Below are 15522 nucleotides of genomic sequence, written 5' to 3'. Positions count from 1 at the left end.
ATGCCACATTGCTTTTCAGTGCTTGACTGAGCAGCATGACTGAGTACATTCCGGAATGCAATAAAAGTTAAGTCGTAAATGCGGCTTTTTGTCGCAGCATTAAGCCTTCTTTTTGTCTTTAGTATAAAACTGCATCCGTTGTTAAAGTAACGCTTGAAACTGATGACAGAAGCGACTTTCGGTTTAACGAAACTGACTTTCCTCGAACGCGCGATTGTAGAACGTACAGTAACAGCGCAAGGATAGTGTGTGATCCCCTCCCTGTGACCCTGTTTTTGTAGTCATTCAATATTATTCGACATGCACCAACTAGCCATATGGCAAGTACTATTAATGAAGGGTAAGAGTAAGGGGTCCGGTGTTTTGCCAGTCACAGTCATATAAGCCAACATACAAACGAACATACAAACCAACAAAACTGAAGCATTGGCCAAACTACTTGTTTTGATTGAAATGTAGAAATATAAAATGAGATTAGTATTTTACCTTATGCTTTGCTTGGTTGCCTTGTAAGTTTGCTTTATATGATTAGTCGTTGGAGTAACTTGGAAGGGAGGGGAAGGGAAAACTCTAAGCAGAAACAAATATAGCAAGTATCGGTAAGCTACGTCCCAATTCCTGCAAGGGCCCAGATATAGTTTGAAGTTTTCTGTAAGCACGCGAGTGGCCGGCGACATAGGGTACGTCACGGCAGCGACGCCAGGAGCGCCGGAATTCGCCTACAGTGCAGTTCGGTATGCAGCTGCTGCCGCAAGAAGTGATAAAGTATCGGTTTTAACGGTCCAAAAGCACGATCTCATTATGAGGCACGCCGTAGTGAGGGACTCCGCATTGATTTTGACCACCTGGGGTTCTTTAACGGCCACCTAAGTATAAACACACGGGTGTTTTTGCATTTCGCCTCCTTCGAAATGCGGTCGCCGTGGCTGGGACTTGATCCAACGACTTCGTGCTTAGCAGCGCAGCACCGAAGCCACTAAGCAACCACTGCGGGTCGCTGCTGCCGCAGTACACGCGCACAATGGATGGATGAACGTTATGAGCGTCCCCTTTGGAATGGGGCGGTGGTTTGCGCCACCAAGCTCTTGCTAATATACTGCCTAATGTCCTACCTAGGTTAAACAAGAAAACAAAGCAACTATGAACTCCCACGACCAAATTTTCTGATCCCCTATTGCGAACTGTGCTACAATGCACGGCAAAGGAGCGCCACCTGGTTTGGCGCAGGTGCAAACTCGGCGTATACGGTTCGGGCTGCACCAGAATCTGAAGCTCGAGGCGGGAATGAGTAACGGTATAATTCAGCACTGGCAATTTCGTACCCGTAACAAGAATGAAGCCAGAAGCTAGAGTCAAGGAAAGTACAGGGGAAGTTTATTATTTGCTTTTTTGTTAGAATAACAACAAACAGAGACATAAAGGAATAGTGCTACTTGCTGTCAGTGAAGACAATACTCGCAAAGTTCTCATGAAACGTTCAGCCCTCTACCGCTTCAGCTGCTTTTTCGGGGGTATTAAATGCGTAAGCGTTTCTATGCCTACCCATGGAGGAAACCTGACCGCCCGTCACGTATGAGAAATCGCTATGAAGAAATACGTTGGCGTTGGCGAGTTTCGAGCCTATACGACCCCACGCTCAGAAGCCGGGTGTCTTACCCACTGGGCCTAACACCCACGCTTGCACAAGATGAATATATCTTAACCACATGAATGTTTTGTACCGGCGGTACAAAACAAACGTCAACTGTTTAACTTCGTAGAAACGAACCGTTTTTACGAAGGCTTTCTTGAAAGATTTGGCTAGAATGGAATAAAAGCCATTTCAAGGACCACATGAAGCAGACTTGAGCACATTAGGAAAATGGCAATTTTGGGCACATTTAACGCCAAATATGCGACATCCCCATTGGCGTGGTGCGTCGTCCGTTGGCGCGTTCCATCAGCGACCGTCAATGCTGCCAAACCTACGGAAATTTCCCTGGATCTAGGGATTTTAGGCTTCGCTTGCGAAAATTTTGTTATAACCAGTGAAAATTTGGGAAGGAAAAAAACACAGCTCTACTTAAAAAAGTTGCACTTAAACGTCATTGATACCGGAGTGGGTTTTTAGTGAAGTTTACAAAAACGACCTTGGAAATATGTTTAAGCGATACTTCTGTCATATATCTGCATAACAAACAAGCTTACTGCTACGAAGCGGAGATTCAGAAAGTGAACAAATGTATCCCAAATAAACTAGGAAAATCCAGGAAATTTCTTTATCCGACTTATGGGTAAACTGGCTACACAGGTTAGAAACACTGCCTGAGGCACAGGTGACGCGACGCAAATTGGCATTGGCCCCCTGCTGAGGCTGCACGGTGCGTCGAAGTCATGGCGGCAGCGCTGCCAACTCTAGAGAATATTCTCTAGAGCTAGGGATTTTATGCCTTGTTTAGGGAAATAACGAAATTTGTTGAGCTCTAAGTAAATTTCATGCTAGGACGTTGAAAAGGTTAAACTGCTGACGTGACGGTTTGTTTTTATTTAACTCCAAGCTATCTTCGCATTAGCATGTGCAGTATAACTTCATCGTACAGCAGCGGCAGTGAAAGCATCCTGTCAAGCAAACGAGAGGGTGTGAATGTCCTGTGTCCTTTAACGAAGTGCTGCTAGTACGATTTCGCCACTCGCACTTGTAGCTGCTTTGCCGACGATGTCTGTGCACTCTGAATTAAATATACATCTGTAAACGGCGAAACGAACATATGCGCGAATAATAAACAAAGCAGCATGAAGATATCTAGGCACAACGTGACACATATACCTAGCCCGACAATGTGGTCATGGTGCTAAACTAACCGGCTATGCATGCGCGCCCTAAACTTTAGCGCGAACCGCCCATATATGGGCGGTAGGAGTAAGTGGCTCTGCCTATTGCCGAGCTACTTTGGATAGAGTTCCATTGTTCATGTGTTTGCGTGAGTTTTGGTTTGTAGGAAGGATGCAAATTAATTGCGTAGTTGTGTGCTTCGCTGCAAATGACGTGAAAGTGCCTAAACATGGTTGCGCTACGTCGTACACGGCATGCAGAAAAAAAGAACATTCATATATTTTGCATTGCATTCGTGTGGTGGCACACTGTTTTGACATTCTTACGTGCTATAAGGAAGCTCCGGCACCAGTCTTAATTACAAATAATTATGTTTCTGTGTAATGTTGGCACGTCGCTCTAGGTGCAAAACAATTTTGGACTACAAGAAGGTATACACGCGCTTTTTCTGGTAATATGGCTTCATCTAAGAGGCCGTGTTGTTAGGACAACTTGCACTGTGACATCATTCCAGGTTGAGTCCAACGATTTCATTATTAAGGAATATAGAAAAAAATTTGTACTATAAAATTTGCACATTTTCACACCAGAAGCAAACATTTGTCATTACATAAATCAAATTCACAAACAAAAAAAACATATTGCGCAATTTAAGGGAAATCTATGGTAAATTTTCATCAGAGTTAGGGTAAAACTGGCTTTGAAGGTTGGCAGTATGCCGACCGAAATGCCAACAATCCATTAGGGCTCATGCGCCTGGCGTCGTGCAACAGCGACAGGTAGCCAGTCAATGATTTCATAGGGATGATAAGGAGTGATGAGGAGCTATGGGGGTCTCATCACGGTTGATAATTGTTCGACGCGGATGCGTAAGGTGCGAAAGAACGATAAGGACTTATAATGGCAGGAGCAATTCTCATAAGGTTGGTAAAAACCGATAAGGGTTGATAAGGGTCAGATCAAGTCCTATAATATTGATAAGCACCCATAAGAGTTCCCATGGGTTGGATCATGTCCGATAACATCGATAAGGATAGATCAGGGTTGATAAAGATCGGGATCATTGCGATAAGGTTGATACCGATTGATTAGGGTTGATGATAAGGGTCGGATCTAGTCAGATAGGGTTTATGACAAATAAGTTGGTTGGTAAAAACCGTAATCGATAAATGCAATCAGGTAATGTACTTGGGCCTTATCCTCACGTCCAATCTGATCTGGGGACGTCATATCCCCTCCATATGCCAGAGCGCCGGAGGCAAACTATTATTTTTAGGAAGGGAGTTGTGTAAAGCTCTGCCACATGTCAAATTAAATGCCTACAAAACACTTGGTAAATCATTAGAATATGCAGACTTATTTTATACCTTCTACCAAAAACACCTAATTAATTAAGTAGAGCACATACGAAATTAGTGGTGACATTCATATACTCTGATTATTCAAGACAGTTCAGTGTCTCAAATCTAAATAGGTAAATTTAGTACTACTTTAACAGCGAAGAGCAATTTCAAAGCTAAATATAATTTATCTTCTGTACTATTGCTTATTTAAAATACCGCTGTTATGTTGCTTACTTGACCCTCTCCTGCACTCATCAAGAACTAACAACAGTAAAACAACTCGACAATCTTCAAGACGCATTAATACACAGAAATACTCACCATCTCCCTCAGTAATCTCTTATCGGAATAGCTCAGCTAACAGTGGCTTGTTTAGTTATATCGTGGAATCTTTTGATTACTAAAGTTAAAATCGCTTATATCTGTTCATGATTGCCTTTATTAGGCATTGTAACCACTCCTGCAACGGCCGTATGGGCCTACAGTATGTTCAAATAAAAAATACGGGTTGATATGGGTCGGATGTGGTCCGATAAGGTTGACAACGACCGATAAGCGTTCATAAGTGTTTATACTGGTCGGATCAAGTTTGAAAAGATTGACGATGACACCGGACTGCGAGGACATGAGCAAGTGGCACAATGCTTACGCATACATACACAACTCCAGTTAGGTTGCTGCGTGAATTTTTATGCTAGTTTGTTAACGTAAGACGTCCAGGACATAGAACAGATGAAAAATTGCAAGCCCCAGGTTTATAGCGAGTTTATCGGCACCAAGGCGAAGAGAGTGACTGTTTTACATTATCTTAACCCTTTGTCATTTGAAGAGGCGCTGCACTCGTGATATGTGACAGCCTATAGTCTCAAGTTCCGTTCCATAAAAGGTACCCTAAGACTTTTGTGAGCATCTCACAACTTTTGACGTTCTGGGAAATAACAACGCTTCAAGATCGTAAAAGTTCGAGCTGTTCAGAATTTATTGGCAATACGGGGAAAACATGATGTTAGCTGCACCTTATTAATGAAAATGTGACGGAACCACGAGAAGTTAATCACATACCTTTAGCGACTTCAGCAGAGAAGTGGACCAATAACTGATGCTTGGGGGACGCCAGAATCAACGGGCACCTTATCTGAACTGGCTGAATTCAGTGTTACAAACTGATGTCGGTTAGTCAAAAAACTCTTTATCCAGGCGAATAGTTTGTTATGTTGCAGAATGTAGCTTAGTTTATGCAGCAATTTGTTATGCAAGACTTTATCAAACGCCTTACGGAAATCCATGAAAATTACGTCTGTTTGTTTACCCTCGTTTATGGCTGCTGCAACCACGGCGCTGCAAGTTTGCAAACCAAGGCGCTGCAAGTTTGCTTCAGAGACTTTCCTTTCCTTCCCTCTTTTCCGCCCTTAAACTGGCTCTCTTAACTACTACGCGCAGAGACAAAGCAACAGCGCGCGCAATAGATCCTATAGATGAGATGAATATTTACAATTATTATTAGTGTGCTGATTGCCGTGTTATAGTTTGTTAACGAAGCTTCCCCTCAAGTCTAAATATTTTAAGGCAGTTTTCCTAGTCTCTAAAGCCGCTCGAGTTCACGCTGCCCCTCTGGCAGCCATTTTTCCAAGAAATTTACAAGAAATCGACTGTCGCGGACATCATCAGTCCCTTTCCACATAAGTATGAGGCTCGGAGCAGGAGCTATGGCGCTTGAAAGTAACCGGTGGCTTGACGAACCAACCGACTGAGCTACCTTTCCGGGCAACACTGAAGGCTCACGAGTTCAAATCACATGTTATGTTCCTTTTTTCCCCCATTTTTCTTTTTTTCTTTCTTTTTAATGTCTTTTCTTTCATTTTATCACTGTACGGAAACCCTCCTACAAAAATTATATATCCTCAATTATGTATGGCCACACACGTGCAGGTCATAAATACCAGGTTCTCTAGCCGAGTGCCATCCGTGCGGTATAACCGAGCCCAGCTTGGTACACCTTGACTGATCAAATAGGGCACCACTGTAGGTTAAATGAGGCGTACAACTCCTGCGGGACCCGCCGTGGTTGCTCAGTGGTTGTGGTGTTAGACTGCTGAGCACGAGGTCGCGGGATCGGACCCAGGCCGCGGCGGCCGCATTTCGATGGGGGCGAAATGCGAAAACACCCGTGTACTTAGAATTAGGTGCACGTTAAAGAACCCCAGGTGGTCGAAATTTTCGGAGTCCTCCACTACGGCGTGCATAATCAGAAAGTGGTTTTGTCACGTAAAACCCCATAATTAAATTTTTAATTTAACTCCTGCGGGGACGTTAGAGTATCCGTCTCCAGTGCAAGAGGACCGTGATTCAAATCCCGGTGCCGCGCAATTCTCCACCGGAAAATACAAAAAAAACGTGTGTTGAGAAAATTGCACAAACAGGCCTGGAGTGCGGCCTGATCCGGGTGACCAGAACCGGTAACGCCTTCTCTCACCAGAGCAGGATTGGCCACCCTGGTGCAGTACTGGGCCACAACCTCCTATATGAATACAACAATCGAACCCCGGCCCTCAGTCCCCAGCAGCCGCGAAGCAACTGACCACGGCGGCGGTCAGATCTGTGACGCTGCAGAGGGTGCTAAGAATACCTGGCTCCGGACAGGCCGCCATTGGAATCTGAACCTGGCAACGTTTAACGTTAGAACGCTATCTAGTGAGGCGAGTCTAGCAGTGTTATTGGAGGAATTAGAGGGTAGTAAATGGGATATAATAGGGCTCAGTGAGGTTAGGAGGACAAAAGAAGCATATACAGTGCTAAAAAGCGGGCATGTACTGTGTTACCGGGGCTTAGCGGAGAGACGAGAACTAGGAGTCGGATTCCTGATTAATAAGGAAATAGCTCGTAACATACAGGACTTCTATAGCATTAACGACAGGGTGGCAGGTCTTGTGGTGAAACGTAATAAGAGGTACAAATTGAAGGTGGTACAAGTCTATGCCCCTACATGCAGTCATGATGACCAGGAAGTCGAAAGCTTTTATGAAGACGTGGAATCGGGGATGGGTAAAGTCAAAACAAAATGCACTATACTGATGGGCGACTTCAATGCCAGGGTAGGCAAGAACCAGGCTGGAGACAAGTCAGTGGGGGAATATGGCATAGGCTCTAGGAATAGCAGAGGAGAATTATTAGTAGAGTTTGCAGAACACAATAATATGCGGATAATGAATACCTTTTTCCGCAAGCGGGTTAGTCGAAAGTGGACGTGGAGAAGCCCGAATGGTGAGACTAAAAATGAAATCGACTTCATACTCTGCGCGAACCCTGGCATCATACAAGATGTAGACGTGCTCGGCAAGGTACGCTGCAGTGACCATAGGATGGTAAGAACTCGAATTAGCCTAGACTTGAGGAGAGAACGGAAGAAACTGGTACACAAGAAGCCAATCAAGGAGTTAGCGGTAAGAGACAAACTAGAGGAATTCCGCATCAAGCTACAGAACAGGTATTCGGCTTTAACTCAGGAAGAGGACCTTAGTGTTGAAGCAATGAACGACAATCTCATGGGCATCATTAAGGAGTGCGCAATAGAAGGCGCTGGTAACGCCGTTAGACAGGAAACCAGTAAGCTATCGCAGGAGACGAAAGATCTGATCAAGAAACGCCAATGTATGAAAGCCTCTAACCCTACAGCTAGAATAGAACTGACAGAACTTTCTAAGTTAATCAACAAGCGTAAGACAGCGGACATCAGGAACTATAATATGGATAGAATTGAACAGGCTCTCAGGAACGGAGGAAGCCTAAACACACTGAAGAAGAAACTAGGGATAGGCAAGAATCAGATGTGTGCGTTAAGAGACAAAGCCGGCAATATCGTTACTAATATGGATGAGATCGTTCAAGTGGCTGAGGAGTTCTATAGAGATTTGTACAGTACCAGTGGCACCCACGACGATTGTGGAAGAGAGAATAGCCTAGAGGAATACAGGTAACGCCAGAAGTAAAGAAAGCCTTAGGAGCTATGCAAAGGGTGAAGGCAGCTGGGGAGGATCAGGTAACAGCAGATTTGTTGAAGGATGGTGGTCAGATTGTTCTAGAGAAACTGGCCACCCTGTATACGCAATGCCTCATAACCTCGAGCGTGCCGGAATCTTGGAATAACGCTAACATAATCCTAATCCACAAGAAAGGGGACGCCAAAGACTTGAAAAATTATAGACCGATCAGCTTACTGTCCGTTGCCTACAAAGTATTTACTAAGGTAATCGCAAATAGAATCAGGAACACCTTAGACTTCATTCAACCAAAGGACCAGGCAGGATTCCGTAAAGGCTACTCAACAATATACCATATTCACACTATCAATCAAGTGATAGAGAAATGTGCAGAATATAACCAACCCTTATATATAGCTTTCATTGATTACGGGAAAGCGTTTGATTCAGTCGAAACCTCAGCAGTCATGGAGGCATTACGGAATCAGGGCGTAGACGAGCCATATGTAAAAATACTGGAAGATAACTATAGCGGCTCCACAGCCACCGTAGTCCTCCACAAAGAAAGCAACAAAATCCCTATAAAGAAAGGCGTCAGACAGGGAGATACGATATCTCCAATGCTATTCACAGCATGTTTACAGGAGGTATTCAGAGGCCTGGAGTGGGAAGAATTGGGGATAAAAGTTGATGGAGAATACCTTAGCAACTTGCGATTCGCTGATGATATTGCCTTGCTTAGTAACTCAGGAGACCGATTGCAATGCATGCTCAGTGACCTGGAAAGGCAAAGCAGAAGGGTGGGTCTGAAAATTAATCTGCAGAAAACTAAATTATTGTTTAACAGACTCGGAAGAGAACAGCAGTTTACGATAGGTAGCGAAGCACTGGAAGTGGTAAGGGAATACATCTACTTAGGGCAGGTAGTGACCACGGATCCGGATCATGAGACTGAAATAACCAGAAGAATAAGAATGGGCTGGGGTGCGTTTGGCAGGCATTCTCAAACCATGAACAGCAGGTTGCCACTATCCCTCAAAAGGAAAGTGTATAACAGCTGTGTGTTACCAGTATTCACATATGGGGCAGAAACCTGGAGGCTTACGAAAAGGGTTCTGCCGAAATTGAGGACGACGCAACGAGCTATGGAAAGAAGAATGATGGGTGTAACGTTAAGGGATAAGAAAACAGCAGATTGGGTGAGGCAACAAACGCGGGTAAACGACATCTTAGTTGAAATCAAGAAAAAGAAATGGGCATGGGCCGGACATGTAATGAGGAGGGAAGATAACCGATGGTCACTAAGGGTTAGGATTCCAAGGGAAGGGAAGCGTAGCAGGGGGCGGCAGAAAGTTAGGTGGGCGGATGACATTAAGACGTTTGCAGGGACAACATGGCCACAATTAGTACATGACAGGGGTAGTTGGAGAAGTATGGGAGAGGCCTTTGCCCTGCAGTGGGCGTAACTAGGCTGATGATGATGATGATGATGGCTGCTGCAAAGTCATGAATGATTTCCACAATTTGGGCATTAGTTTAAAATCCTCGCCTAAAGCCGTGCTGCATACAGGTAAGTAGCTTATGTTCTTCAATAAGACCAGTCATATGTTTGTGAGTAATATGCTCTAACATTTTACAAGCTGTTGAGGTTAGCGAAATTGGACGGTAATTCTGAACGAGTGTTTTGTCACCAGATTTGCGCAAAGGCACGATTGTGGCATCCCGCAAATCATCAGGTACTGCAGCTTCGTTTAAACACCCTACTGTACAGAACATTTAGGTATTTTGCACACCACTCAGCATAACGTTTCAAGAAAGCATTTGGGATAGTGTCTTGTCCAGGAGATTATTTATCTGAAGGTTCAACAGCAAATTTAAAATGCCATGTTCTCTTATTACGGCATCAGGAATAGGAGGGACGGACACTTCAAAAGGCGGAAGACGGCCGTCTTCTTGCGTAAATATGTCTTTGAAATTTTTATTGAATGCCGTCGAAGCCCCTGCATCATCCTGCACGCAACCACCATAAACTACACATTCGTCGTGAGAGCGAGACTTCGGGCTCACCAATCTCCAAATTTTTCGGTTGACGTTTTGATAATGGATTGCAGAGTTATATCGAAATAGTTTTTCTTATCATGCGCAATCTTGTTCTTCACCTCTTCCGATATCTGTTCGACCATTAGTTTCAAGTCGGACCTCTTTGTCGTCCTCGCTCTCGTCTTTTGGCGTTTCAATTTTCGCTGCAACTGCAGCGTTACTCGACTTAACCATCGATTTCGAAAGTTATGTTTTTTAGTTATCCTTGGCGCGAAACGCTGAATGCACTCGTGAATTACCCCCTTGAAAAAAAAGAAGCGCATTAAAAAAGATATTACCATTTTCACAGAGCTATTAGGTGTGCGTCTTGTGTTGAAGGCAGTATAAGTGGCATCGAACTGAACAGAGTAACAAATTGACCAGACGTGGGGCGCCTCGTCCAGACATTCTAAAGAAGCAATGTAGCAATGTGCTGCGAGAGAAGACGCACCTCACCTCATTTTCGTGACACTTGCTGCAAGTGTTCTCATTAAATATGCTTGCATATTCAAAGTCAGCGAAGGGACTTCAGGTACATGTTACGGAAATAACGCTAATTTACTTTTCTTGGGTAAGAGATGTGCAACTTGAAGTAATTTTTGTAAACTGTTCATCGCCTTCTTCGGTCATAGCGCAGAGCAATACAGAACTTGAGAACAAACCCACCTTTAACGGATTAGAAACGGCGGCTCCTTTAGTTGAAGTTTATATTTTTGTCTAATGTTCCGTAGTGGTACATAATTTTTACCTCGTGTAGACTCATAGTGTCACAGCAAAAAAAAAAAAGTCTTAAGGCCTAAGTTTTGTTTCGGACCACCATAAAAGTTTTTTTGGTTGAGTTATGCTGCTCAAAACTTGTAAATGCGCTTGTAGGTGGGCCGTATGTCTAAACCGTGGGTCCGGCTTCTACCTGTACTAGGAACCGTTCTCCCAGTTTCATTTTCCTTTGCCTTATTCATCCCACATTCAAATTAGGATGACAGTTCATTTCCCTTAGGCTATCGCTGGATTCGTTGTCTCTGTTCATAAGCTTGCGACTAACAATAAATGTTGCATAGTAAAATCACTAATTCTTCCCTCTCATTGCGGATGCACGTAAGTTTATGTGCTCTTTTCCAATATCAAGATCATTATTGTCATCTTATTGGGTTAGCATATGATGCATCTTTACCTAACCTTTTTGAGTGTCTGTAAAAAAATAGTCCTTATATTTTGTTAAACATGGCACCAGTATTCTCGGCATGATTCAGGTAATGCAATAGAGGCACATCATCTCTCTGTCAGCCGTAAAGAAGTTTTTTGGGTCTTTGAAGGTGACAATCCGGAAGAATTTTTCTAGAAGCCTATATGGAAGTCCCGTCATTTTCATTCTAGGGCTGACAGAGCAATTATGCGAGTTTTATTGTTTTCGCGAATGAAGCACGGCGTCATTTTCATATTTTTTAAACAGCAAGCCTGATTGGAGCATTGTTGTAAACATCCTTCGTACGTCAACACCAATCACTGCCACCTAAACCAACGCAGAGCTTCAAGCCATCGTCTTCCGCGACAGTTTTACCTTGAGTGCAAGCAGCATGCTTTCCAAGTCTGCGTCGTTGTGCTTGAAATCATCCACATTTAAGAAACCATAGTGGAAGACCTTCCGGTTCCACAGGTTGTCCAGATTTTGACGAGTGCTCGGGTGAGTTGGAAGCGCTTGCAGTTCTGCATAATTTCTGTATGGAAACACACACAACGCATTCAGAAATTTTTCTAACGATTCTTTTAGAATTCACAAAAGCCATCTAATGACTGGCATGCCCTAAATGAATGAGCTATCGCATAGTCACTGATCCGTTCTTCTCGTGTAAAAACAAGCCAAGCACGACTGCTCAAAACTTTGTGCATATTATTTCTAAGAGCAATAAAGAATTCTTATTTCATTCTCATAAATAATATACCTATATTTAGGTTATCTATTTGATTACAGACGACACGATGATAGTCCAATGCTCTTTTATTCTTTGCCTTGAGGAGAATCGCCGTCTATTTTAGAAAGACATCGTATGCAGTGGCAAGTAGTTTCGTAATCAGATACGAAATATATCTATAAGAAAATCGTTGATATCTTTCGATGTAGGACCGATAGGTACAGTTTAAGGTTATGCATTATCTTTCATGTGAGCATATAACATTTCTAGGCTATCACTTATATAAAAATGTCACAAAATTTTACATAAAGATTTATATAAAAATTATAAAACATTCCAAAGTGGCTGCTTTAGAACGTGATGTGGTCATGGCACCATGAATCCGCATTCTGCCAATTTTTAACTGCAATGAGCAATATGTCTTCCACCCCGTAATGTTTCTTCAAATTTATCATAGTTGTATGCAGATGCCTGATGTCGAAGAATGCACATTTTAGTCTCTTCTTTTGCTTTCTCCTCTCTCGTGTTCTCTTGTGCATGCTCGCTTATGCAACAGCCCCCTTGATAAGGCCGCGATGTGTACAAATAAAAAAATTAAATGAAGAGACATTAAAGTGGCACTTCAAAAGTTGTCATTAAAAGCTGTCGGACAAAATTTGTTCTTACAAGTATTGAAGCGAGTGTAAGGCGTTACTCACGACTTGCTCTTAAAACACTGCATGCTTGTACACCTAGCAGTAATGACTACCTATGGCCGCATCGCCGCGTCTTGTATGATGTAATAAAGCCACGTATTAAAGATGCATGGCAACTTGGAAATTCTGCAAAATGGTGTTGAACGTCACTGAAAGAGCACGCTATGAGCACAGTACGATACGAAGAGCATCGAAGCACAGCATAGGGCGCGCGGGGTGCTATCTTATACCACTTGGCGTTATAGGGAAACTCAAGGGCGACGGCGACGGCAAAGATTCACCATTTACTTTTTTCTTTTGCACACATATTGAATTTTGAAACTCGCATATAGTTGCTATCGCAATGAAATGTAGTGTAGGCCTTGCTAGTACACAGTGTGGGAGTCAGTTACTGTGCTAACTACATTTGGTGGCGCAGTGTGGTTTTGGATCGCGCAGTTTGTTTCGGTGCGAGGCGAGCAATCGTTTGCACTTTGCAAGCGTGCAAGTGACGGCACGGAGAAGCTGATGACGACACCACGACGGGGACGATGATAGTACGAGGACGACGGGCACGGGCTTTACGACTCTGGAATAGGCTGGCTAAAAGGGGATTGTTAACTCGCGCCAAACTCACCGGTTTGTGTGCTTATTTCTCTCTATCTTGATCGCTACATATGCGAGCACCACGAATGAAACTGTGCTAACGCTACCTCGTGCTCCACAACACGTCAGTAAGCTACCATTCAGTGTTAGGATCACGTTAGGCTCGAGTATAAAACATGATATCATAGAACAAAAATTATTCGACTACGGAACACGCGGTGTTGCTCTTCAACTTATTAAAAACTATTTACTTGCCAGAAAACAATATGTTAAAGTCGGAAGCTTAACGTCAGCAGAAATTGAACTTAAGCAAGGCGTCCCACAAGGTTCGATCTTAGGACCCTTATTATTCATAGTTTACATCATTGATATATGTAATATCCCTTACACAGAAAAACTAGTTATGTATGCTGATGATACGAATGTCTTTTTTAGTGCTGATTCAATGAAAAGTCTCCAAGTTACTCTAACAAAGTATTTAAGGCATTTGGAAGTGTGGCTAAATGAAAACAAACTTGCATTAAACGCACGTAAAACAAAATACGTTATTTTTAGGCCTACGAACAAACCATGTATTAATCTGAAATTTTCATTTCAAGACACAACATTAGAGTGCGTTCGCAAGCAAAAATTTCTTGGTGTTTGGTTCGAGGAAAACATGTCGTGGAATACCCATGTGTCCAGGCTTGCTTCTGAATTGGGCAAAACTGTAGGCTGTCTGTACAGGTTATCAAACCTAGTTCCATTATGGCTAAAGAAATATATTACGGCCACTTCAACTCTCGCTAGTCTTACTGCGCGCTAGTATGGGCAAAAACGACTGTTCAAAACCTAAACAGACTCGAAGTGTTGCAGAAGAAGGTTCTCAAAATATTTAAAACTATTTATGGGCACCCTCGCGAACTACGTACTCATCAGCTATTCATAAAGCACGATATTACTAGAGCAAGTGATCTTTATACATATAAACTACTACTTTATGCGAAAAAGAAGAAGCTTTATGAGCATTCATTTGATAGCTCCCCCCGATACTCTCTCCGTAATCAACCCTTACCAGTTCTTTTTTCCCGTACAAGCTACGGAGAATGTCTTCTTCAATACCAGATACCAGCAAATCTTAACTTGTAGCAAATTCGAAGTACCAGAATATAAATTCAAGAAACATGTGCGAAATATGCTTTTAAACATGTAAGAATCATTCGAACAACGTCTTTATTTTGCTATTTGGTATGTATTTCATATTGATGTATAAAATTATTTTTTGCCTTTGCACAAGTGCTTATAAGGATTTTGTGACATCTGTCTTATATGCAATTATGTTGTGCACTAAAAGTGTTGCGTTGCGTGTATTATATTTCATGCTTATATTTTTGTACAGCGTTTCAGATGATTATTTCTGCAATCTGTCTGCTGCTGTTTAATGGGTCCTTGGGCACTTTCAAGATGTCTGCGACATCTTTTCGCCCAAGAACCTCCGACTCGATGTTGGAAATAAACTTCACTTCACTTCACTTTCATGTATACGTTTCATCAGGCGCGTGTCCGTTCCTGTGTATGACTGTTACCATTCTTCCATCCGTTCGACAAAACATGTCAACTGCAGCTTTTGTTTTTGATGAAAAGTCCCCTGCATCTTATGTACATGCTCTCTCTGATATAGAGCCAAAGAGGCCTACAGAATTTGTAAATGAGATAAAATTCTCAACTCTGTTCTTTCCACTGGGCCTGAGAAATTTAGTAAATGTGTTTGGAAGGATCGCGTGATATTGGTAAAGCCCGCCTTGTTCCCTCATATATTTTGTACGCACCGGAGACTGAGCAAAAATTGTAATTGAAAAATTTATGGAAATATGTAAAACTATTTGTACATTGTGGAGCGATATTCTGCGTATCTCGAACTGAGCTTGTCTAACTTGCATTTTCGTGTTCACCAGGTTTGAAGTTCTTATCTTATTGACTTTCGGCACCTTCAGGCTATTTAAGCATATCATTGTTTTAAGATTACCATTACCGCTTTGTCCACGTGCTGATAAGCTACGCTAATGAGCAGTCGGCGACAGTGGGTATCGGTGTAGCGGCAACGATCGAACACCAGGGCTATTGAGGCTAGAATACTCCAAT

The 15522-nt window shown here is 42.8% G+C and overlaps 1 protein-coding gene across 7 annotated transcripts in view; it reads right to left on the bottom strand.

Moving 5' to 3' along the window:
- The window catches only part of LOC135913307 (uncharacterized), a 568389-nt gene that overhangs the window by 247223 nt on the left and 305644 nt on the right, over positions 1-15522 (bottom strand). For all 7 annotated transcript variants that reach the window (XM_070541258.1, XM_065445900.2, XM_065445902.2 and 4 more), the window contains one exon: positions 11770-11926. In XM_070541258.1, coding sequence (XP_070397359.1) covers positions 11770-11926 — 157 coding nt within the window. The remainder of the gene's footprint in view (positions 1-11769; positions 11927-15522) is intronic.

The sequence above is a fragment of the Dermacentor albipictus genome, chromosome 6 (genome assembly GCF_038994185.2).
Source record: "Dermacentor albipictus isolate Rhodes 1998 colony chromosome 6, USDA_Dalb.pri_finalv2, whole genome shotgun sequence".
Classification (NCBI taxonomy): Eukaryota; Metazoa; Arthropoda; class Arachnida; order Ixodida; family Ixodidae; genus Dermacentor; species Dermacentor albipictus.
This window is presented reverse-complemented; position numbering and strand designations above follow the sequence as displayed.